The sequence below is a fragment of the Diadema antillarum genome, unplaced genomic scaffold (assembly GCF_040938485.1).
Source record: "Diadema antillarum isolate AM-2024a unplaced genomic scaffold, OU_Dant_1.0 seq00001275_RagTag, whole genome shotgun sequence".
NCBI classification, from domain to species: domain Eukaryota; kingdom Metazoa; phylum Echinodermata; class Echinoidea; order Diadematoida; family Diadematidae; genus Diadema; species Diadema antillarum.
The window spans coordinates 22458-46500 of NW_027272056.1; the positions used below are offsets into that span (position 1 = coordinate 22458).

General features: G+C 37.3%; 1 protein-coding gene across 1 annotated transcript; it reads right to left on the bottom strand.

The window, feature by feature from the left end:
* Positions 1-1326: 1326 nt before the first annotated feature.
* LOC139745556 (chitinase domain-containing protein 1-like) lies at positions 1327-21978 on the bottom strand. Its single transcript, XM_071655949.1, has 10 exons — positions 21862-21978; positions 21237-21392; positions 18719-18851; positions 11177-11328; positions 10389-10543; positions 9113-9208; positions 8186-8338; positions 7231-7302; positions 4517-4559; positions 1327-3602 (listed from the first exon to the last, which is right to left on the bottom strand). The coding sequence occupies exons 1-10, from the start codon at positions 21976-21978 to the stop codon at positions 3504-3506; spliced, it is 1176 nt and encodes a 391-aa protein (XP_071512050.1). The 3' UTR covers positions 1327-3503.
* Between the last annotated feature and the right edge of the window lie 2065 nt (positions 21979-24043).

The following is a 24043-nucleotide window of genomic DNA, read 5'->3' on the forward strand; positions in this document are numbered from 1 at the left end:
AAGATATATTTCAAACGAAATTTTTGAATTGAGTGCAAGATCTTATTGACTTTTCCTTCTGGAATTAGTAAGTATCAGAGAAAAAGGTGGAATTTATGGCAGCCAATTTTAAAAATGGCTGCCATTGGCGTTGAGGGCGCAATTTGCAACGGCCCAACATCTAAATTTTATTTGAAATGTTATATTCCAGTCGTTTGCAAGATCTTATTGATTTTCCCTTCTGAAATTTGTAAATTTTTACGAAAAACGGCATTTATGGCGGCCATTTTGAAAAAATGGCTGCTATGGCCGTTGAGGGCGCTATCTACGATGGCCCAATATCTGAATTTATTTTGAATGTTATTTCCCACTCGTTTGCAAAATCTTCCTGATCTTCCCTTCTGAAATTATTAATTTTTTTGCGAAAAATGGCATTTATGGCGGCCATTTTGAAAAATGGTTGCCATGGCCGTTGAGGGCGCAATTTGCGGTGACCCAATATTTAAATTTATCATAAATGTTATTTCCCACTCGTCTGCAAAATCTTATTGATTTTCCCTTCTGAAATTTGTAATTTTTTAGTAAAAATGGCATTTTATGGCGGCCATTTTGAAAAATGGCTGCCATGGCCGCTGAGGGCGCTATTTACGATGGCCCAATATCTGAATTTATTTCAAATGTCATTGTCAACATGTGGGCGAAATTTGGTGCTTTTATCATAAAATGCACAATTCCTCTATTTTTTCAAGCTATGCCGCTCCACTAACTCATCTTCTTTACGTTATCATTTTCATCTGTGTGTCATGTACCTTTGTCATATTCTATTTCCGATTTATGAAATTAAATCCAGCAAAGCTCATAGTCTTTGTATTTCTACGTTTATGTTTCGTCATTAATTTGTCAAACCATCCGTGGGATCTATGATTACAGTATTATTATTGAATCTGATGTCGAAAGTTGAAGAGACTGCAGGGAAACTTTTACTAACAAGTACAAGAAGCTTAGCATAAGTCAAAATATCACGAGCCGAGAACCTATCCTGATAGTGGAGTATCGCTTTAGTAGCAACAATTTGGAGATGTCCAATCTAGAAGTTTTTTACTTTTTATTTGTAAAGATGCAAAAATCATTCAAAAAACAAAAACAACTGTCCAGGAAGCAAAGGACATTAAGTTCTCGACATATAACAAGCCCGCTCAACGCAGTTAGCTGTAGGTGAAAACTGTGTAGAAGCATTTTTACGAAGATAATTTTGATATGTCAAATACATTTTTAAGAATAGACTTCACACTTTAATCACCAACGAGTTTCAACACATTACGACCGACACAACTAAATCGTGTTTATGAGAAGACAGGCTTTATTGAAATTCTGTTAATTATGAAAAGCTTATTTCAGGTTTAGAGAGAATGCAGTTAACATTACATTGTGCACTACGATGTATTTGACTTGAACAACGTCATGATATTTTTTTTTCACATAATATGGTCACTTTTTTTTCAAGAATATAGAATATCAGCAATGATAGTGGCACTCTTGTACATGTACTTTGTAATCAAGATCTGTTTGAAAGCTATGATCTAAGCCATTATTTCATACAGTTAGAATATAGAGAAAAATTACTTCATAGATATAATTTCAATACATCATGATTTCAGTGCGGAGCAACTACTTGATATGACACATTTGATATTTTCATTGAACATTGCCAGAGTAAACACACTGGGGTTCTACGAAAGACATGTGCGTACATCAGTGCAGTGTTCATATGGAACAGACAATAACACACATGTTCATGGAGATAATGAAGAAAACTTGATGGTAATGACGGCAATGATAATAATGAAAAAATTCCAGTTTGATATGAAATATGAGAACTCGGAAGAGATGTACAAGATGATGACGAAATGGTGGGGGGGGGGGGGAGAATCGTAAGCAATGTACATGTACATTGTATTTGCAAGTGTAGATTTATATAGAAAAACTACTCAATGATAATCCCAGTACTGTTACTGTTTGCCATCTCAAATATTTTGACAGTGTATCACCAGTCCAATGGCTGTGAGAAGGATGACAGCAATCACTAAAAACCTGCATAAATCCCACTGAGTCTCTTTGAGTAATGTTGTGTGTAATCATACCATCCCCTCTAGTAAGAGGCAAAACACTCTGTTCCTAGGATAGGACATTTAAATTAATGGAGGCCTTGCGTGTGAGAAAGACACAACTCAATAATGGCAGGGCCCATTGGTAGAGCCATGGAGGTAGAAAAGAGAACTTTCTACCTCCATGGTAGAGCAGTGGCAACACTGAAGAGGCTACCCTGGATAAATAAGGCCTTATGATTATTATTATCATTATTATTATTATTATAAACACCTCTATACAAGGCTCAACTTCAAGGCCATACCTAGTCTGTTGCAAAGGCAGCTCACAAAGGACTCGCACGCACACAGCGATCACATCGCTTCTCTCGCAGCTCCCCGGTCGTGCGCTGTGTGTGGGAGTCCATTGCTCTGTGTGTGTGTGTGTGTGTGCTGACATTATAGCGAGCTGCCTTTGCAAAAGGCTAGGCAATACCCAACCAACATGCCTTCACTGCACCAAAAAATCCCCACTGGGAGAACCACACAAAAAAACCTGCTAAAAATAGTCTATTCTATCTCTTATCTGCATACCACCAGTTGCAGTTTCTTGGACACAAACAGGGGCGGATCCAGGAATTCTATTAAGGGGGGAGGGGGGCGCAACTAGTATTTCTGGCGCCACTTCCGGGTTTCATTTCATGTTTTTCTTTTTATGTCTTTTGCTTTTAACGAATAATAAAGGAGGGCGTGCACCGGTTACGCCCCCCTCAGGATCCGCCACTGACAGATAATTATATCACACACCTCATACCATTTATTAAGTAGACTGGGAGAGAGGGAGAGAGAGAGAGAGACAGAGAGAATAATTCAATAGAACTGATCCCTGATTGTCTTCGCAGCAAGAAAGACTTGCCTGGTCTAATGAAACGATATATCCTCTCCTATTCTTAAAAAATATATCTACACTCTACAGTAGGCCTGAAGCTACTCTAATACAATGGAATTACAGTCGAGTACAGTACCCTGTTCTCACACAGAATAAAAGTATCACTGACTTTTATAATGAGCAAATATTCCTCCAAGAGTCTGAAAGTCTAAAAGTCATAAAAAATGTATTATCTGAGTGTTTATTGAATTCGCACCAGTAACAATTTTGAAGAATATTTACATGTCCTTTGGAGGCTCATGTCCGTAGTTGCCTCTGTTTGGTATGAACTACATCATTTTAACCACACTTAACAAGGAATGATGGTGTACAACATTCACAAAATATCATATTACTCCTAATACTATCTTTTAAATCATTTATTAATATAGTTTTTAATGCTGAAGTTGCCAGCTCATAATTCTCATAGACTTAGTCTACATCAGAAGGCACATAGTGAAAGAGTGATTGGCTTCTACTAGAGAATAGAATACTTTGGGCACTTGGCACTGTTATAAGAGGTCATAGAAGTAGTCCAGGCCCTGGCCCAGTTCCCATATTGAGATTCCAGTCCCCAGTTCTCGGGCCAGGTCTAGTCTGGCTGATATCGACTGCATTTAGGAAAACAGAAAACACAAACACAAATAAAAGGAGTGAGAAACATCACAAAGAAAACAAAAACTAAACATAGCATACAAGATTAAAGCTCAAATTAGAGCAATTTGAGCAGAAGAAAGAAACGGTCCTGATTTGGTTTTCTACATTATCTTGTCATAATACAGTGTAGTACACTTGTCTTCCAAAGCACTTAAAGGCATACAATCGTGGCGAGTGGTTTGTGCGGCACCGAGACGAAACAACACGCTGCCTCCCCCATTCTGTATCAAATGTAGTGACCCCGAATGAGAATAGCACTGGCTCAATGGGTCAGCGAACAACACGCTAGACTACAAGAGCTCTGTGCTACAAATCTCCTAACCCAAAATGGCTGTCCGAGCGAGCCACGAGAGCTTCCGAATGGACGCACACTCTCAGGGCGCATGCGCATGAAGAGAGGCCAAAAGAGCCACGCGTCTTCTGGCCTCTCTCCTCCAATCACCGCAGCTCGCGGTGGCAATGTTTGTGTATGATGCGTACACACACACACACACACACACACACACGTGTCTCAGTGGCAGCATTGTCCCACACGTTTATGGATATAGCACCAAGTCTGGCATTGCGCAATTGCATGCACAAAGTTCGGTCGTTCGGAGTTTACGTACCATTAGGGATGACGATCGTATGCCTTTAATACATTGTACTACTGTAAGGTATTTGTCATTCCAAAAACTCTCTCTCTCTTTAGATATTGGGTGAGTTTGATAACATGATGTACATGTACAGTGTGCTTACTTCAGAAAATTGTTATCAATTAGTTTGTTTAATTTGCTTCTTTTTTTCACTATCTTATTACTTGTGTAAGCAAACCAGTTTCATATCTGTTTCTGTCTATCAAGCTTGCATGAACGGGGTTAATACTCACCTTTAATGTTGGATAATATACTTGTCGTGTGACGGTTCCATCTCTAAAATTGGATAATAACGAAAGACAGAACACATGTGCACATTAGGTCTGATATCAACTCACACACTGAGTTCTCACGCAGTAAAAGATAAAAGAAAAAAACATCAGTCTTTATTTTTCAAGTGATATTTCTGACTCTTTGTGAAATGTCCCACTGATGAATGGTTCAACAAGAAGCCGATGAGATCTCCAACAAAATCTCTGTAGCTTTGCTTTCAAGACCAAGAGAGTAGTGCTACCAGTAGAGTGAATGTGCTGAAAATGGCAACGACTGGCAACAAACTTGGTCTGGACTTATTGACCTCAAACAACAAGACAAGTAGGCATGGAAGAATGATAATGATAATAAAAGCAATAGATGCAGACAATATATACAGGTGTATATATATAGATATAGATATATATGACTGTGCATCACAAAACAAATAAAAAGTAGCACCCCTTGATTTTACGTAAGGACTCGAAAAAGGTGAAACGAGTCAGCCAAATCAATCTTGAGTTTTTCATATTATCTGAAAGAGCCATTCTCCTTCTACATTATCCGTAAGTTTGGGATCATAGAATGAATGGGAAAGTGTAATTTTAGCAGTTTTTCTACAACCCTTTTTAGTGAGAGTAGTGTCATCAGGTATGTCTCATAGAGGTCCCTTTTCATATCCTTTGCTCACTCTTAACTTTCAACTCTAGGAATAACTTTTGAAAGGATAATGCTACTGCTTTGAAAGTTTGCACTAATTATGGACAAAAATGTGATAATACAGCATGCTCAATTTCAGCTTAATTTGATAATCCCTCTATTGTTGTTGCTCCAGTGGTTACCAGCCCGTTTGTTTTTGTTTGTTTGTTTGTTTGTTTGTTTGTTTGTTTAGTTTTTTTTGGGGGGGTGGGGGTTGGTCCCATTCATACCACAGCGAGCACAGCCTGGTAAAGATTAAGCGCTTGAATAGACCCTGTACTTCAGAACCTCTTTACTCAGTTCACAATTCTCAGAGTGTGTGCTTTCTTTCCATTATTTAGATAGGTTAGGAGAGTTCATTTGAATTGAGTAATATACATTATTTGAATGTTTAGAGTCTGCTCTTTCAGAATCTGCCTTTAACTAAAAATTCATGTCTGGCGACTTTTTGTTGGTTTTGTGATGCAGGGTCACATATAATAAACAAATCTAACAAGTATTCAACTAAAGCACGATGCAAACATCTGACATCAGCTACTTTTTAAATGTTTCTATGGAGCCTGCGAATCGATTCATCAGTGGAAGAGTATTCCACAGAGATGGGCATGCAGAAATAAAAGCCTTTTCCGCTACAGTTAACACAAATTTTCTGAACAAAATATGAAAGAAAGTGCAATAGTTAACTCATGCACATAAAAGTGTGGCAAAATCATTGCTTCTTGTTTAGTTTGAATACTACCTACATGAATTTACTGTATGCAGATCTTTTTTTCTTTTCTTTTTTTTTTTGGGGGGGGGGGGGTGGGGGGTGGGGATGATTATAATTATTAGAAGAACAATGGAAAAACAACTGCCCCTCCTGATCAGCCTATAGCTCAAGATAAAACACAAGACATAACAAACCAAAAACATGACAAGGTTTTAACTCGTTGAGGACGAACTACACATTAACTTTTGCTATAACACATACTTTCCATAGATACCTGCCCGAGTACGGGACTAGTCTTCAATTGTTTAAGCTGTCAATGTCCAAGCAATAATAGTCAAGTTGGGACAATAGCGCTGGTGTACTACAACTGTATTGTGATTCGTGGCTGCACAGGGCTTACCAAACTTGGGTCCAGTTCTGGTATTTCTGGCATTTCTGCAACCTCGAGTAAACATGCCATAACAAAGGATGCAGCATGTGTAAGTGCTACATCTTTTGAACAGTTCACGCCAAGACTGAGTGCTCAGTTTAGGTGTAAATTCTTCCAAACTCTACACCTTCATGATTGTACCAACAGAATCAAAAATATGACGTATAAGACCCTTGTAAGACCATTATTAGATTACTGTTCAACAGTCTGGGACCCCCAAACTCAGACTTTGATAGACAGGTTGGAAGCTGTGGAGAACAGAGCAGTGCGTTTTGTTAGAGGTGATTACTCTAGACACAGTAGTGTAACAAACATGAAGCGTGAGCTGGGCTGGGGAATGCTGAAACATCGACGCAGCGTAGGACGCATAATACCACATTCCGTAAAGCGCTTGCGCCTATCCATCCCAGTTTGAAAAGCCCTGCATCCGGTCCTAAGGGTTCTCCGGAAATCATCATCTACAAGTTTCATCCCAGTCGCCACAAACAAAAACTGCTATAAATACTCGTTCATCCCAAGTACTATCACAGACTGGAACACACTCCCATCGACAGTCACCGACATCACAAACAAAGACTCCTTCAAAGCAGCGATCCTACAGTACATCCAGGAGCAAAGAAAACTACATGTAGATCCCACACTCCTCACTCCGCGCAATAAACACCAGCGCACACCCTGTCCGGTTGGCCCCTACTAATTAAGGGGTGTTGGACAGTAACCAAGAAGAAGAAGAAGTAGAAGAAGGAATGGGTGAACAGATTAAAGTGCAGCAGAGGAATAGAGGGCCCACAAACATTACAATAAACTGACATTTTTCCTGACAAGTTATTCTTGCCTTGGGGAGAGAATGAACTCACTTGTATTCAAATACATGCTCTGCTGCTCCTGCCTCCCACTTCAGCTTGTGTTTCTTCAATAATTCCAAATACCTGAGCAGAAACATTCCATACAGGATACGATTTGCAGGTAAATATAGACATTTCAAAAGCACTGAAATAATACTGGTGAAATTACATGTACTTATTATATTGAGAACTTTTGAGGAGATGTAACTGTAATAAACATGAAATAGATGGATTATATTGAAACCACATGAAGTTTGATTTTTCATACCTACATTAAAAATCTTTTACACAGTGCACATCTTGATTATCACAACATCACATATTGATAGCAATTTAAGGGAATTAGCCGAACACCACATTGAAGAAAATGCTACTTTTACAACCACTGATAAATGAAACATGTAGAAATAATACACACACAGATAATACACTACATAAAAAGCTGAAGTATAATAATACACACCAGTTATTCCCATTACTTATTCAAAAAAACAAATTGCTTTCTTCAAGAGTAATTGAATCTGATATTCATCATCAACATGCAAGCTAGACATTAGACATTGATCAGGCTCTACATAGAGACTCCAACCCAAAGCACCTTCTGATCTGGAGATTCTCCCACCTGAAACCCCCAGCAAACGGGAGACTCCAAGTTGATGTGTGCGAAGCGTGAAGTTCCTAGGGTTCTAGATGCTCTCTGGTGCTATCTAAGGCTTATTTTTTCAACATATCATAGTAATAAGTAAGAAATCCTTTCCAACGGGAGACACAGAGCCAGGGTGGGAGAAATTAAATCTCAAGCGGGAGAACGGGAGATTTTGCAAAAATGGGTTTTCGGCAGGAGATCTCCCATCGAAAACGGGAGAGTTGGAGTCTCTGTCTACAGGGCTTTCAAAGATTTTGTCATGCAGAACACATTGCAAGAGGTTTTGTGTACATACTACAGTAAAACATTACAAACTCTTACCTTGGTCCTGTGATGGCGTCTGCTGCTTGGAGGCCAAAGTCGTAGCCATAGAAATTCAGACCCAGAAGGATTTTGGCCCTGTCTGGTCCCGGCTCCGGAACGAGGGCTTCAACACAGAGTCTGACCCACTCAATGGGAGAATTAGGCCCTGGCCTGGAAATGGAGTAAGACATAGCATGAGGGAAAAAGAAAGATTTAAAAAGAAAAAATTAAGCACACACGAACATACTAATCCAACAGAAAACAGCAATATCTTCACCTGATTTCTCTATTCGACGTTGTAAAGGGTGTTTTCTGCCAGGATGACACAAAAGAGAACTACAGAAGCACTCTGAGAGCGCAGACCTCTGCCAAGCAGCTCACTTGCATCACTGATCTTGTTCTTCCATAGAGATCCGTGATTTCCACCCATACATATGCATGCTGAAAATCGCCCGATTTCCCAATATAGAAGTCTTTTGTTACGTCATCAACTTCCAGCTGCACGGGGCACCTTGCCCTAGCAAACACTAGAGCATGCACTTTAGTGCATGTATGCAAACCTAAAATAAATTAAAAAATGCTCAGTTTGAACTCCCAAGTTCATAAACCCTACCTGCCAAAATATCAAAAATCTTTCATAAAATCCATAAAAATTCCTGGATCACTACTAAAATCTGTTCATCTGTTTTTGTGTCATTCTCAACCTTTAATGTAAGTTTCCTCCTAATCCGTTCACAACTTTTTGACTTATTTTACACACAGACAAACAAACAAACACCAATGAAAACATAACCTCCTCCCTTGGCGGAGGCAATAATAGTAACAAGCTATCAAAACATGCCGGATGAACAACTATGACAAGATTTCAGTGGTCCCTTCAAATCAAAATTAAACAAGAGAATGGACATGCAAAATCGCCCAATGTGAAATGTTTGACATTATTACCTGTGAGAATTTGAAAAGTCATACGTCATGAGGCTGAACCCATCTACGTCAGCAGACAGCATGTCAAAGTTCTCTTTAGAAAATAGTCCTTTTTGTCTGTCAGGAAATCATAATAAGAAAGAGCAATTAGAACGTTTGAATAAGTACTGAATCTATGCATTCATATTATACTGATACTTTTTAACTCTTTATGTGCCACGTTATGTCACAGGCCCGAATCGGTCGACAGCGTGACAAGTTCAATTATCTTGCTTAAACACAAAAACCGATTGGTACATCACCAAAATGGCACAGTACAGTGAAAGTGTTTCTTGTGATTCCACTCCTACCACGTGTAGCTTGTATTTTACTGTACGTGTGAGTGACTATCAAGCGGTGTTCCCTACTGGATTTGCGAACAAATTCTAAGTTGCAACTGATTGACAAATTGCCCTACATCGACGTAAATAAGCACTGAATTGATCAGTGTTTTAGTAGTAGCCATGATAAAAAAATTATGGGCGTACATACTCGAGCAGGATTCGAACCTACGACCTCCTGATCACCGGACAGGCGTCATCTCCACTAGACCACAGAGCTTTCGCCCGAAAGCAAGTGTTGGTTCTAATCCTTATAGCATGCAGCGGGTACTGCTTTGTTATTCAAATTCATGAATTTCTCCCGTCGAGATGTTTTCATCGCAACTGATTGACAAACTGCCCTACATTGACGTAAATAAGCACTGAATTGATCAGTGTTTTAGTAGTAGCCATGATAAAAAAATCATGGGCGTACATACTCGAGTAGGATTCGAACCTACGATTTCCTGATCACCGGACAGGCGTCATCTCCACTAGACCACCGAGCTTTCGCCCGAAAGCAAGTGTTGGTTCAAAATTCATGAATTTGAATAACAAAACAAAGTAAAACAAAGCGATTGTAATAAAATGTGGGTCCCACACTTTATTAGAATCGCTCTTTTTGGATATCTCAGCCATGTCAAAACCAATTTTCATCAAATAAATGTTGAATTCCTCATAGAATTACATGCTCTTTCATATTTCATAAGAAGTTTCTCATCTCACCAAAAAATGTTAGAAACCTGAAATCAGGTCTCAACCAAAACTATACAATCCCTTTAAAGGGAAATATTACCATTGAAAAAGCAACTACACTAATGTACATATAGGTGTATTCCCTACTTCATCAAATGCATAAGAGTATCTTTCCTCAGTATTCAATATCAGCAGTTTAATAAAAAATGTTTACATATAGAACTATCACAATTCATACTCACTCTCCTAGTGAAGGGGGTGGGACCACCAGGTAAAAGACCATGTCTGCCTGGTGCACGGCGTCCGCGATGTCGATGACCATGTGAAGGACATCGTCCTCATCCATAGATCGGACTTGACTCCACACCTCCAGTGTTATGCCATCAAACTTGTGTTTCTGGATTCGCAAGCCATTAGGTAAATGGAAATGTCAAATGCTTGAAGTTTTAACATAATCATTGCTTCAAGGCATGCTTGGAAACGGCATACAAAAACTAAGAAATAATTCAGTATAACAGTACAAAGGAATGCCTTTTCTCAATTACACTTTGTACAAGATCCTCATATTTGCTGTTCATTTTTTTTTTCTTACAACACTGGCAGAAGTATTCCTCAAATGTCATTCAGTCATCATCTCATGCATTTCTATCTGATTTATACCCTGATACAATTGCAAGTGTTAAATACAGTTACTGACATATATTGATTATGCTATAATTGCACAGTTTAGTATAGACAAAATATTAGCAACAATGGAATATTGAAACAGGTTGCTATAATACAACTCAACAAATTTGCAATCCATTCTTCTTCAAAGCTGTCCCCTATAAAACTGATACAAAACAAGCAAAACAAACAAAACAAAATCAATAAATATAGTTAATATCACAACACACTTATAGTAGACCATCTTAGGAAGCCCCTATATACATGATTTTGTGAGGTATAGAGCATTTCCTACACGATATGAGAGAGCACAAACACAAGTGAAAGAAAAAGCAGTGCTCAGGGAAGAAGAGGAGATAGATACCCGATAAAATGCAACGATGGTTGCTGCCAGGCTTTGAATCTCAGCCTCGCTTTTGAAGATGGCGTCATAGTCGCGCCTCGTCCAGCCGTCAAAGAGGAGCCGCGGAGCCAGGCGGACCTGCCGCTTTCCGCGCGTCACGTCCTTGATCCAGCCTGGAAAGGAACAGTGTCAGCGGCATGAGAGAAGGAATAAATGCGGTTTCTTCACCCGTTGAGGAAGGACTGATTTTGCTATAACATGCATCTCCCACAGACACCCGCCGGAGTATTATCCGTACTCGTCTTTAACTCTTTATGTGCCATTTTCGCACGTCCGACTCAGTCGATGGCATGCCAACTTGGCATATTCTGCTCAACAAACAAAGCCGCTTAAACCGATCGATAAATCGCTAATCCTGCGGTGTTAACAACTACATATTTGCGTGTACATTCTAAGTTTCTGTCACGGTTTTATGTGCAAAAATTAATGCCTCAGTAATGTAGCAACTGGTGATTCAAAAGAAAAATCGAAAATAAATTTGTCATACAATTTATACTGAAGCAAAGTTTGACATTCCTCTTTAACTATGCTAACTATTGTGTCCACCTTAACAGAAATTTGTAGAAGTTATGGCCATTTTTACGATCAGTGGTGTAAAACATGGTTTTGGCACTAATTGGTGTATAACTTTCTTATACACTGACAGATATGCATTATTTTTTCTCATAAACTTACCACCCACAGTGTCTACCTTGGGTACCTTAATGAACTTTCCTCTCTTTTTCTTTCAGATGTGGCATGCACTTACATGCTTGAAATCCAACACTTTTGGTGTATGCACTCTGACATGGTTTTTTTGTCAGACCTAGCATATTAAATTGTTTATTCCTTTTCATTATTTTTGTTGTTGTGGTGATAGACAGGTATCCAACATTAAGAACTATTATGTTTACCAGGTTCTGCTTTGTCTTCTTTAAAGACTGAAATTGTCCAAACTTTATGTTTCGGAGGTGACATTTTCCGTTAACAATTAACCCCTCTTTTGAGTTAGCTCTTGCTCACAATTATGAAATTCAACTTTGCTAATTTCCATCAAAACAGAATAGTAGTCAATCTGACTTAACTTCGATCCAAAGATTATTTGATTCAAATAGCTTATTATTTTTTGGTGAGTGTTTATAAATTTATGCAACTTTTCCGTTAACTTTTCTGTCACCTCCGAGACAACAGATTTATGTATTTGATTTTTTTATTCTTGACATCAGTTATACATTACATTTACAAAAATGTAACATATCCCCTCACATTATCTCTGAAGGAAGGTAGTAGAAATATAGCCTGTTGTTTTCATTTCGGAGCAATTTGCAATTTTCCGTTAACACTTGTCACCTCCGAAACAATCGTCACCTCCGAAACAACAAGTGTATCATATTTGATTATTTCTCGAAGACAAAGCAATTTTGTTTGATTCTGTCCAATTGACAGGAATCTCTTTTGGATGAAAATAGTAATATGGCAACAGGAAGTGAGAATTTTCTAGAGATTAATAAAAGGTCTAATAAAAACTAAGAATTACTGTTTCGGAGGTGACAAAACACTGTTAACAAGAGTTTTTGCTCATTTCTATTGAAGAGAAACCATATCATGTACACCAATGGTTTCATTTATTTTAGTAACATAAGTCTCAAAGTGGAGAAATCAACTAACACACTCTCACTCTTATTTTTATTATTATACTGTACGTTTTAGGGCAAATTTACATTTTTTCACTTTTTTAACAAAGAGAATGCACAAAATACACCCATCTGTTGTATAATATAATATTGTAATCAAGATCAATTCTCCTGCTTTAGTTAAGGAAATATATAGATGCTTTCATCATAGAAGCTTGATTTCCAATTTAAGCAATTTAGTTGTGAAGATTTACCAATCACAGCTTTCCATGTAGGTTGCTTTTTCTTGTGTTTCGGAGGTGACATTGTTTGTTAACACCATATTGTTATGTGATAGTGAAAGGCAAGACTTCAGTTCCTTTTCACTATCTATTAACATTTTCAAATACATTTAATATCTACAAAATCATCACAATAGAAGTGACTTTTGTATACCTAGCTCACCAGAATTCCCTTGATACCAAAGTGATACATGTGGCAGTTCATGCATGCCCTAGTCCACAATCTTTAAAAATATCATAAAATAATCAAACTCCACAAAAAGGCCACATGCCTATAGCTGGTGCACAATTTGTTCTTGAATTCTTAGTTGTTGTTTTTCCATGTACAACGTGGTAATCATAAACAAAATTATGTGATTTTTTTTTTTTAAATATGACAATAATTATTACGTTTTCCAAGTTGAACCAACTGTTTATGACATTGTATTTTTTAAGATTATTGAAATTATCTGACAACGAGAGTGAACAGAGGAACAAGTCCCCAGGACTGGAAAGGGAAAGATCCAAAAACAAGATTTGTAGTTCTATCTCAATATAATTTTGATGACGTGTTTACCTTGTTTTGTTATTATGTTTTATCTTAGAATTTGGCTTTAAGTACTGGAATTTCAAGGAAAAGAAAATGGTTTCTTAAAGGACAAGTCCACCTTCATATACATGTGGATTGGGTGAATGCAACAACATAAGTAGAACACATCATTGAAAGTTCGGGAAATTGGACAATCCATTCAATAGTTATGTTTTTTTTTAAGTATCTATGCAATCACTGCTGGATGAGACGACTACGACAGTGTATGATGTCACATGCATACAACGATATAAAGAAAATATAAGTGAATTTCACAAAGCTTTACTTTTTGAAGAAAGTGCACATTTCTTCAACTTGCTACTGATGTAAGTTAGGGCAATATTATTCACCCTGCCTTCCAAAAGAGAGAAGTCAAGTGTTCTTTTGTTATGCAAGAAAAGTGAAAATATGTTGAATTTTCTTGATACTTTCTCTATATCCTTGTACACGTGTGACATCACAAGCTATAGAAGTCTTCTCATTCAGCTTTGACTGAGCAGAAACTTCAAAAATTCATAACTCTGGAACGGATTGCCTTATTTTCCTCAAACTCTCACTGATGTGTTTTACTAATATTGCTGTATTTACTCAACCCTCGTGTCTATTGAGATGAACTTGTCCTTTTTCGGTCCCTTATAGGGTTATTTGAGACCAGTTTGTTTCCGGGACCTTCTGTGAAGTTGATGGGTAAAATTACTTAACAAAAAAAAAAAAATTCCCCATAAGCTCACACAAAAGCATTATGCTGCTCTCTTCAGCTGGGAAACACAAACTGTTGTCTTAACCAAACTGTAAAAACTTGCTAAAGATCAGTATGAATTACAATCTAAAACAAAATATGAGCTGGTATCCACTATCATGAAAGAGAATAACTAAAAAAAAAAAAAAAAAAACAAGAAAGAACTGAAAGAAAGAGCTAATATTTGAAAATTAAAGCCATGAGGAAAGACATGAATGTTCACAATATATTAATTAACACCTGAGAAGTTGGGTTGTCTCTGTGTTGTGTCACCTCCAAAACAATAAAATGATTTTTTTTCTTATCTTATACTTTTTACTCTCAAAAGTGACTAATATATGATTTGCTGGTAATTTTCAAGCAATTCAGAAAGATACATAAAATATATTTTAGTAATGTCAACAGTTTAAATGAATCTGGTATATAGAAAATTTATCCCAGATGAACCAAACACCTTTCAACAGTATTATAACATTTGTATGGTGGTTATCAAGAATGATGAAGAATTGATGAACATCCTTGAATTAATCTATTTATAATACTATGTGCAAACAAAAACTTAATACAAGTCAAATAAGAATTTTTGCTGTTGGCATTCATAACCTATGTCCCCACCAAAAAATTACAATGGTACCCTCCGCAACGATAACTTTAAAGATAGTGAATCAATCTAAAATACAATTTGAGGGATTGAAACTATAACTCATTGCCCACACCTTACAGAAAACCCCATTCAATTTGCTTCAGAGGTCAAAGAGAAATGAGAATTTTTGTAGAGCATGTCAGGAATCCCTTCCCTCCATGTTCTGTATATTGTGTTTACACATTAATATGCAGTTCCAAGAGCATCCAAGTGCTAAACTTGGAAGAATCAGACTCCTGACATCCTTTATAACAATCCACATTTCTTTGAGACCACTTAACCAAATTGACTGGGGCTTTCTGCAAAATAGAGCTAAGATGTTATGATTTAAGACCCCAAAGTAGATTTTAGCTGATTTAATCATGTTGTGTGCAATCAATGCCAAAGTCTAATTGTAAATTGGGGGGGGGGGACATACACTATATGAATACTTGAACACAATGTTAACATTGAATGTCACCTCCGAAACAAAGTTATTCTTCCCTGGTGTTGTGGAATAAAATGTTCTGAGAGCAAAGAAACATTACTGAAATGATCTTACACCCTCATTTCAATTTAAGGTAGAAAGTGGAATGCCATGTTTCTTCAGGTTACAATATCTAGCTTATGTCCGTGATATTCTTACTGTAAATGAATATTTCAACACAATGTTAACATTGAATGTCACCTCCGAAACGAAGTGATTCTTCCCTGGTGTTGTGGAATAAAACGTTCTGAGAGCAAAGAAACATTACTAAAATGATCTCACACCCTCATCTCAATTTAAGGTAGAAAATGGAATGCCATGTTTCTTCAGATTACAATATTTAGCTTACAACCTTCGTCCAAATGGAAGGCAAACTACCGGTACCCATGCTAATTAATTAAGTGTAAAAAAACACTTGTTCTGTGTGGTTTATCTGCTTGAAACAGGAGTAAATTTCTTGTTCTCGAGTTATAATTATTAAAAACATTGATAAAAAGAAGAAGTTTTGTGTTAATGTCACTTATTCTAAAAAAAAATGAGTGTTAATATTAATGTCACCTCCGAAACATTCTATTATGTTAACTGTCACCTCCGAAACATCCATGTGTGAAAAATCCAAGATTTAAAGAAATGATTGGAATTTCATTTAACCTACATAGGAAGGTAGCCCTTCTTAAAGACTTGTTATAGTATAGAGTTTGACCTGGCTTGCCCTCCAATAAATAGTTAAAATCTTAAAAATTGCATGTCAATTGGTATTTTTACCAAAAATTTATAAATCTCATGTATTTTTTTTAAAATTCACTTTATATTCAACCACCAAATAGTTTTGATTAACAAACTATATATTGTTGTTAACCATATAAACTTTGCATGGTGAAGTTTGACTACAGAGTTTTGTCATTATGGTGCAATTCATGAAAACAAAATTTTGCTTAAATTTACTTCAGGTGCCAGGGTTTTCCTTAAATTACACCAATAACTCTTCAGCTTTAAGGTCTGAAATGTTATTTTTTCAAAAATTTGAATACTTTCCAACAGGAATCAAACAGAATAATGAAAAAATATTTTGTTTGAAATTTTGACCCTCTGAGTACAAAAGTTACACCACTGATCGTAAAAAAGGCCACATACAAACTGGAAGAACCGAATTCTTTCTCGAAGCATGACTACCTTCGTGTCTTAGAATAACGTGGCACACAGGGGGTTTCCACCATGGCACATAAAGAGTTACTGTAAAAGTGGAAATTTTCGCGCATTTCGCGCAACCAGAAACTAGCGCGAAAATAAAAGCACGTGAATATTTTTGCTTGCCATATGTGCCTGTACGTGATGTCTTGATTTCGCGGAATTAAAAACACGCGAAACTCTTCCGACCCGGCCAAGCGCGAAAAATTAGTCACGCGAAAATATCCACTTTTACAGTAACTGGTTAAAACCCGTTAACATGGGGATACCAATTTATTACCATGGAGAGGGAAGGCTGGCCCAGCTTGTATATATTTGAGAATCCCCATAATGAATTGAGTACAGCTTTATCACTGACTGATCTCTACGCACACACAGCTGAAAAATCTCTGCTGGAGGTGACCTTTGTATGAGCATACGATTCGATGCTCATATTCACTCACCAGTGCCATTCATGGCTTCCTAAAGGTGCATGGTCCCGGTGTTTTAGTCAAATGCGTACGCGGGCGCACAGCGCAAGTTTCCTATAGAGACCTATGCTATTGACTCCTCTTTGGCGCTTACACTGTGGCCCACTTCTCAGAGTCCGAAGAAGTCCGATCCACTGTGTCAGTGGTCGGATCGCAGTTCGGCTCATGATTCGGCTCAGGGGGATGACAGCTTTAGCAAATTTCTTTTGTGATGTCATAATAAGAAGCACATATGTACGCACCCTGGCTTTACTACAGACTGCATGATGCACAGAGAAGACAACGAAGGCAACTTTACTTAGCAACACCTACGCGCTTTACTCTTGATGACAGCTCAACTTCAGCTATCTTCGTATCAATGCTGACGGTGATCGGCAGTATTATCAACAGCGCCCTCTACACTACCGGGACTATGCACCTTTAATGCACCCTAGCAGTAGGCAGCAAATTATTTGGGCCAACAAATGAATCCCCCACGCTTCAGGGTCTTCAAAAGTCTGAAACATGGTTTACTTGAATTTAATCCATTTGAGGACGAGTCCCGAGTATACCCGGGCAAGTGTCTATGGGAAATGCGCGTTGTAGCAACATCAGTCCGTCCTCAACAGGTTAAGATGGCATTTCATAATTCACACTAGGAAATGATACTTCATAGTGAGGGAAAGTACAGATAGACACCTTAAATACAATTGTCCTCTGCAAAATAGAACAAGTCATTCTTATACAAATATTCCTTTTGAATTATCTTTACCCTAATCAGGCCGGGCTTTTTTGGTTATGCCACAACTGGAGGGAATCCCCCCCCCCCCCCCCTTTAAAAATATAAAGATAATTCCACAAAAATTCATTTTTCTTGAAAATTACTAGTGCACATTCCATCATCTTGATACTGACATACATGTATGTTACAAGTAGTAATTATTAAAAATTCAACATGCTTTCACTTTTCTACTGTAATGAAAGAGCATTTAACTAACCACTTTTAAATAATTTAGGGTTAAAGCATCCTTTCAATGTCCTATGCAGGGAAAATCCTTCATAGTAATGAGGCATAAAAAAGTATTTTCACTTCATTCACACACACATCAAAATGCTATCATGTCATAATCATGAAATATGCTTTCTTTATATTGTTGTCCACACATAATGTCATAAACTCAAGTAGTCTCCTAATCCAGTGGTTCAAACACCAAAATTTTAAAAATTCATAACTTTTGCATTGTTGTGTGGTTTTCCTCAAACTTTCACTGATGTGCTCTATGAATGTTGCTTTCTTTCAATCCTCATTTCTCTTTGGGTTTTGGTTGCTCTTTAAGCATGTGATACTATCACAAAATTGAGAGGAATTTTAAACTGTTGAAGACTAGTCCAAAATATTCTCTGGCTGGGGCAAATGGGGAATGTGTGTTATAGAAAAATCAGTCCGTCTTCAATGGGTCAATGGTCTCATTATGACAGTGGCTATTTCACAGAGCTCTATACTCAGAAATTGTTGAAGTTGGCATAAAGAGGACTGTAGAGGGCAGGCTACCAACCTTTATCAATATCATGCCCTCCAGTGATGGTGAAGTCTCCCAGCCCTACTCTCCGTACTTGAAGCCAGACCGGGGAAATGGCGCTGAACTTGCCCCCGAACCATTTAGCTGTGTCATATCCATGTGAATTCCACTGTGGAGAGAGGGAGGGAATTTCAGCATACACTTTAATAGATGTCAACTACATGAGGGGATTTCACTGTCCTCATTACAAAGAAATCACAACTACCTGCGTGATACCACTCGCAACAAATCAAAACCAAAGTGAAACCCAAAACAATACTCTTATGGCAATGTGTATATGATGAGGGGAAGAATATATCATCATTTTAGCATTGGTTGTGTGACCATGGTCTCGGCACAATGCTGTACATTTATGATATGAGTGAGCTTGCTAATCTACATTGTACAACATCAAGTTGAATGGGTGACTGTATGCTGATAAACGAGCTTGACAAGTTGAGCTAAGTGTGAACACATACAGGGCTAAAGGGTTACATTCCTAGATGTTATATGACAACATGGATTTTCCATCTTGTGACTGCAACTGTAAAAAAAAAAAACAATTTCTAGATGCATTTAGAAATTTTCCGTCTGCAAATTTATGGCCCTTTCATGTAATTTTCATAAACTTTGTCTACAGTGTAGAAAGAAAGACAAGGATTACATACATGTAAAGTGTAGATACCATTCTAAAGCTTGGAGCTTACTCTTGTAAACAATCACTGTGTGTAGAAAAAGTTGAAATTCATCTTGGCCTAACTTGTGTGGGATTTGAGCTGGGCAGTCACATTTTATATTCAAGTGAAGGCTCCAATAATCTGATTTTGAATTCATTCATCCGAGACCACTAGATAAGCACTGGATGCTTATAAGGAAGCAACCGTGAGCCTAACTGCTGTAGGTCTCTACCAAAGGACAAAGCAATGAAGATGAAGTGCCTCACCAAGGGGTACAATCATTGCAGCAAGGGGACTTGAATTACGGACCTTGGGATGGCTAGTAACTGATCAGTGGGAATCAGTGGGAATGCTGAGGGATGATTGTTCCAATTCTTGTGGGATTCATTTAAGAGTACATTAAATCTATTGTTGCATGACAATTATTTGCTTCAGAATGGTCTCATATTAAAGTAGTGTACAGTTTAATGGTTCCAGGCTGGCATGCCTGTACAGTGACGGGGCATCAAACTGCACATTACTTGAATATGAGACCATTCTGAAGCAAATAAATTTCACACAACAATAGATATATGTGACCGTGCACCTCAAAACGAACATAAAGTCGCACACACTGATTTTGCGTAAGGACTGAAAATAAGTGAAATGGGTCAACCTAGTCGAACTCGACTTTTTTTATATTTTCTGAAAGAGCGGGTCTTCTTTTACATTATGCTAAAATTTGGTATCTTAAGACGGGCAGGAAAGTCTGTTTTTTTAGCAGTTTATCTCGAACATTTTTGGTAGAATATTGTGATTAGGCGTGTCTTTAGAATCCCCTTTTCATTTCTGAAAAACCTTGTCCACACTCTTCACTTTCAACTCTAATAACTTTTGAAAGGATAGTGCTACTGCTTTGAAAGTTGGCATTAATTATGGACAGAATGTGTTAATGAGGCATGCTTAATTTCAGTTTAATTTGATAATCCCTTCATTGTTGTTACTCTGGTGGTTTACTTCCTGTTTTTTGTCCCATTCATCACACAGCCAGCACGGTTTGGTAAAGATTAAGCGCTTGAATAGACACTGTACTTCAGAGCCTCTTTTCTCAGTTCACACTTTTCCTGAGTTTGTGCTTTTCTTTCCAATATTTAGATAGGTTAAAAGAGTCCATTTGATTTGAGTTATACATCATTTTTAAAGCTTAAAGTCTGCTCTTTCAGAATATGGTCTTAACTGAAAATTCATGTCTGGCGACTTTTTGTTTGTTTTGAGGTGCAGGGTCACATATAGTGCACTCTTTAATGAATCCCACAAGAATTGGAACAATCATTCCTCAGCATTCCCACTGATTCCAACTGATCAGTAACTAGCCATCCCCTTTAATGATCTGCGGTCTCATCCACTGAAACCCAATAGCACCTAAAATAATTTAATGTTTTGTATTGTAACATCACCATTGACTTACTCAGAACCAGAAGGGCTTTACCATGATTTTGAGGGGTATTGAGTTTATTGGTATCATCCTGTAGAGCTCGATGTACTCTACATTATGACGGCAATTTTGAATTATTCTCACTTTTCAGCAAAATGTCCAAAATCAAGACCACAAAGACCACAAAGGCAATTTTTCTATCCTATAATTGGAAAGATATATAAATCGACCCTCCTTTGACTAAATAAACTTTTTATTTCATAAAAATTGATTGTTTTGTTGTTACTTACACTCAAATCTTACCACATGATAGTGCCCTTCTGATCACCAGCTAACAAAATTGGTATAAATGGTATGTGCACTTTGTACATACCAAGAGAGAGAGAGAAAAAAAAAGAAAAAACAGATTGATGGTGTTACTTACTGGAGTGACATATCCCAGCACTTCGCCTCCAAAGTGTTTGATCTCTGCCTTAGTGTTGCAGTAGTTAGTATGCTCCTTGTGAATATCTTTGGCTTTCATGTTTTCTTGCACCAAGTCTCGCTCCACCACCGTCTTGTCAGACAACTTGACTTCAGCCTATCCAATTAGGGTCAAATAAATGTTAAAGAAACTTTATCTCAGAACGCTATGTATTCAAGAGAATCATTGTGTTCAAGTGTGCTCTATGGCTATGAAACTATGATGTAAAAGTCAAATAAGTGATTGATGAAGATAAGAGTAAGAGCACTTTCAGACTTGATAATTCTAATAACTATGAGCATCAGTTCATAGAAAAACTGGGTACCTACTGGTCCGACAGACAGGCCAGACTAGTAGAAAAAATGGGTTAGTGTGCAGCCCTGATTAAAGTAACATAAACAATAAAATATATAACACACACATGGTAAAACAGACAAATGAAATAATGACTGTTAAACTAAAATTACATAGGGAGCTGGGATGTGATTAATTCTTTCTTCTTCTTTTTTCTTTTTTTTTTTCTTGTTACTGCTCGAGTTTCTGTGGGTTTAATTCTCCTTCAAGGACATGGTATGAAGCACCTCACCTGTCCATTCTTGTTTTTCTTAGTTCCCTTTTTGGGAGGTCCCCCGGCATTCACTGGCAGAGTGTTGAGTGAACAGAGGCAAAGGAGCATAACACAGGCATGGTTGGTCACCCGCATTGCTCCTGAGTTGATACACTGGCTTCGGATATGCAAGACCTGCAAATGATGTACAACGTTGACGATAAATGAAACAGACTGACTGCCAGGGAATCTCATTTTTACTGGTACCGGTATTGTATTGTTCACAAATTATAGGAAATTAGAATAATGCTGACAAAAATGAAATATCTGGTCGTACATGGCAGTGATGGTTATTTTTCAGTACCGGTACTATCATACAGTGCCTAAAAGTCTGAGCCGTCTCACACTGTCAATATGTCATTTTCTGTTTACTAAGTCTACTATGAGTATGACCCATGAGTATGACTACTATTAGGATTTAGTAGTAGTACTACTAGTTACTACTACTACCAGTAATAATAATAATAATAATAATAATAATAATAATAATAATAATAATAATAATAGTAATAATAGTAATAATAATAATAAAAATGATAATAATACTTAAGGCCAAGTAAAAAAAGATAGCAGTTTCTCGTCCGGGTTTTTTGAGCAAGGCGATGAGGGAGGTCCTTACTATTTGATATCTTACTATTTTTTGAGGATTGTCAAAATGAAAGTAATATGTGTTTATCGTCCGGTAATTCTGAGAAAGGTAACGAGAGAGGGCTTTACTATTTCTATATCCAATTCATGAAATGAAATATCACTCTGGTAGCTGTGTTATGAGAGACCAAGTCCCAAGTGTATGTCTTGCCTGCACTCTGTGCATTTTCAAACAAATAGATTATGTACCATACTTGAAATGAAACTTCATGTATGCAGAAATACATTTGCTTTTTCTTTCCACTACATAATATTATGTCAAGGGAAAATGACCATCTTAATACTGGTATTTAGTGTTGTAATGGCATTTCTGATTCGCAGTGTACTTGCAATTCTGATGTATTGTGTACAGGTATAAAACATGTCTTTCAACAATGTACGACTGAAATGAATTCCATGATATTCAAAACACTGCTTTATTCATCATTGGTGTTTGTGACTTTTTGTATCCACACAGCTGGTATGTATCAGCATTTCTTCACAGTACAATTGTAGCACATTCAACTGGAAACTGGCTTGTACAATTGCAGATGGATGTCAAAATGATACTGATATGGCATTATAGCATTAAACATTTAAAGATGTTTCTTCATGTTCTAAAAAGACATTTGATAATCACTCATCATTTGGATGATGATTGATTGTATACCACACTACAGATGATATAACTATACACAGCCCAGTCGCTGTACGTAGGTACGTCGCACAGCGTAATTTAAAGGACAAGTTCACCTTCATAAACATAAGGATTGAGAGAATGTGGCAATATTAGTAAAACACATCATTGAAAGTTTGAGGAAAATCAGACAATCCGTTCAAAAGTTATGAATTTTTGAAGTTTTTGTGCAGTACCCGCTGGATGAGAAGACTACTGCAGTGTATGAATAACTTAGATGTCACATGCGTACAACAATATAAGGAAAATATAAAGAGAATTTCACAAAATTCCGTCTTTTGAAAAAAGTACACATTCCCCTGACTCGTTACCGATAAATGTTATGGGTAATATTATTCCCCCTGCCTTTAGAAAGAGGCAAGTCAATTGCTCTTTTATTATGCAAAGAAAGTGAAAATATGTTGAATTTTCTTTTATATTTTCTTTATACTGTTGTACGCATATGACTCACAAGCTGTAGTAGTCTCCTCATCCAGCGGTTCCAACACAAAAATTTAAAAAATTCATAACTTTTGCATCGATTGTCCAATTTTCCTCAAACTTTCACTGATGTGTTCTACTAATATTGTTGCATTTTCTCAATCCTTATGTTTATGAAGGTGAACTTGTCCTTTAACAGCGTCTGGTCGGGCTACAGATGATACGACTCACGGCCGTGTCTGTGAATTTACATCGTAAAGAAAAGAATCCCGCAGAAATACGAGACAAACCAGAATCCGTGGAAAAGTTATTTATTTTGGAGATACATCCATTTGATAATTCTACATTTGCTGGAAAAGCGCATTCATTTTCTCTTCAAAATAGAACAATACATCGCCGTCAGATGCAACGTTACAG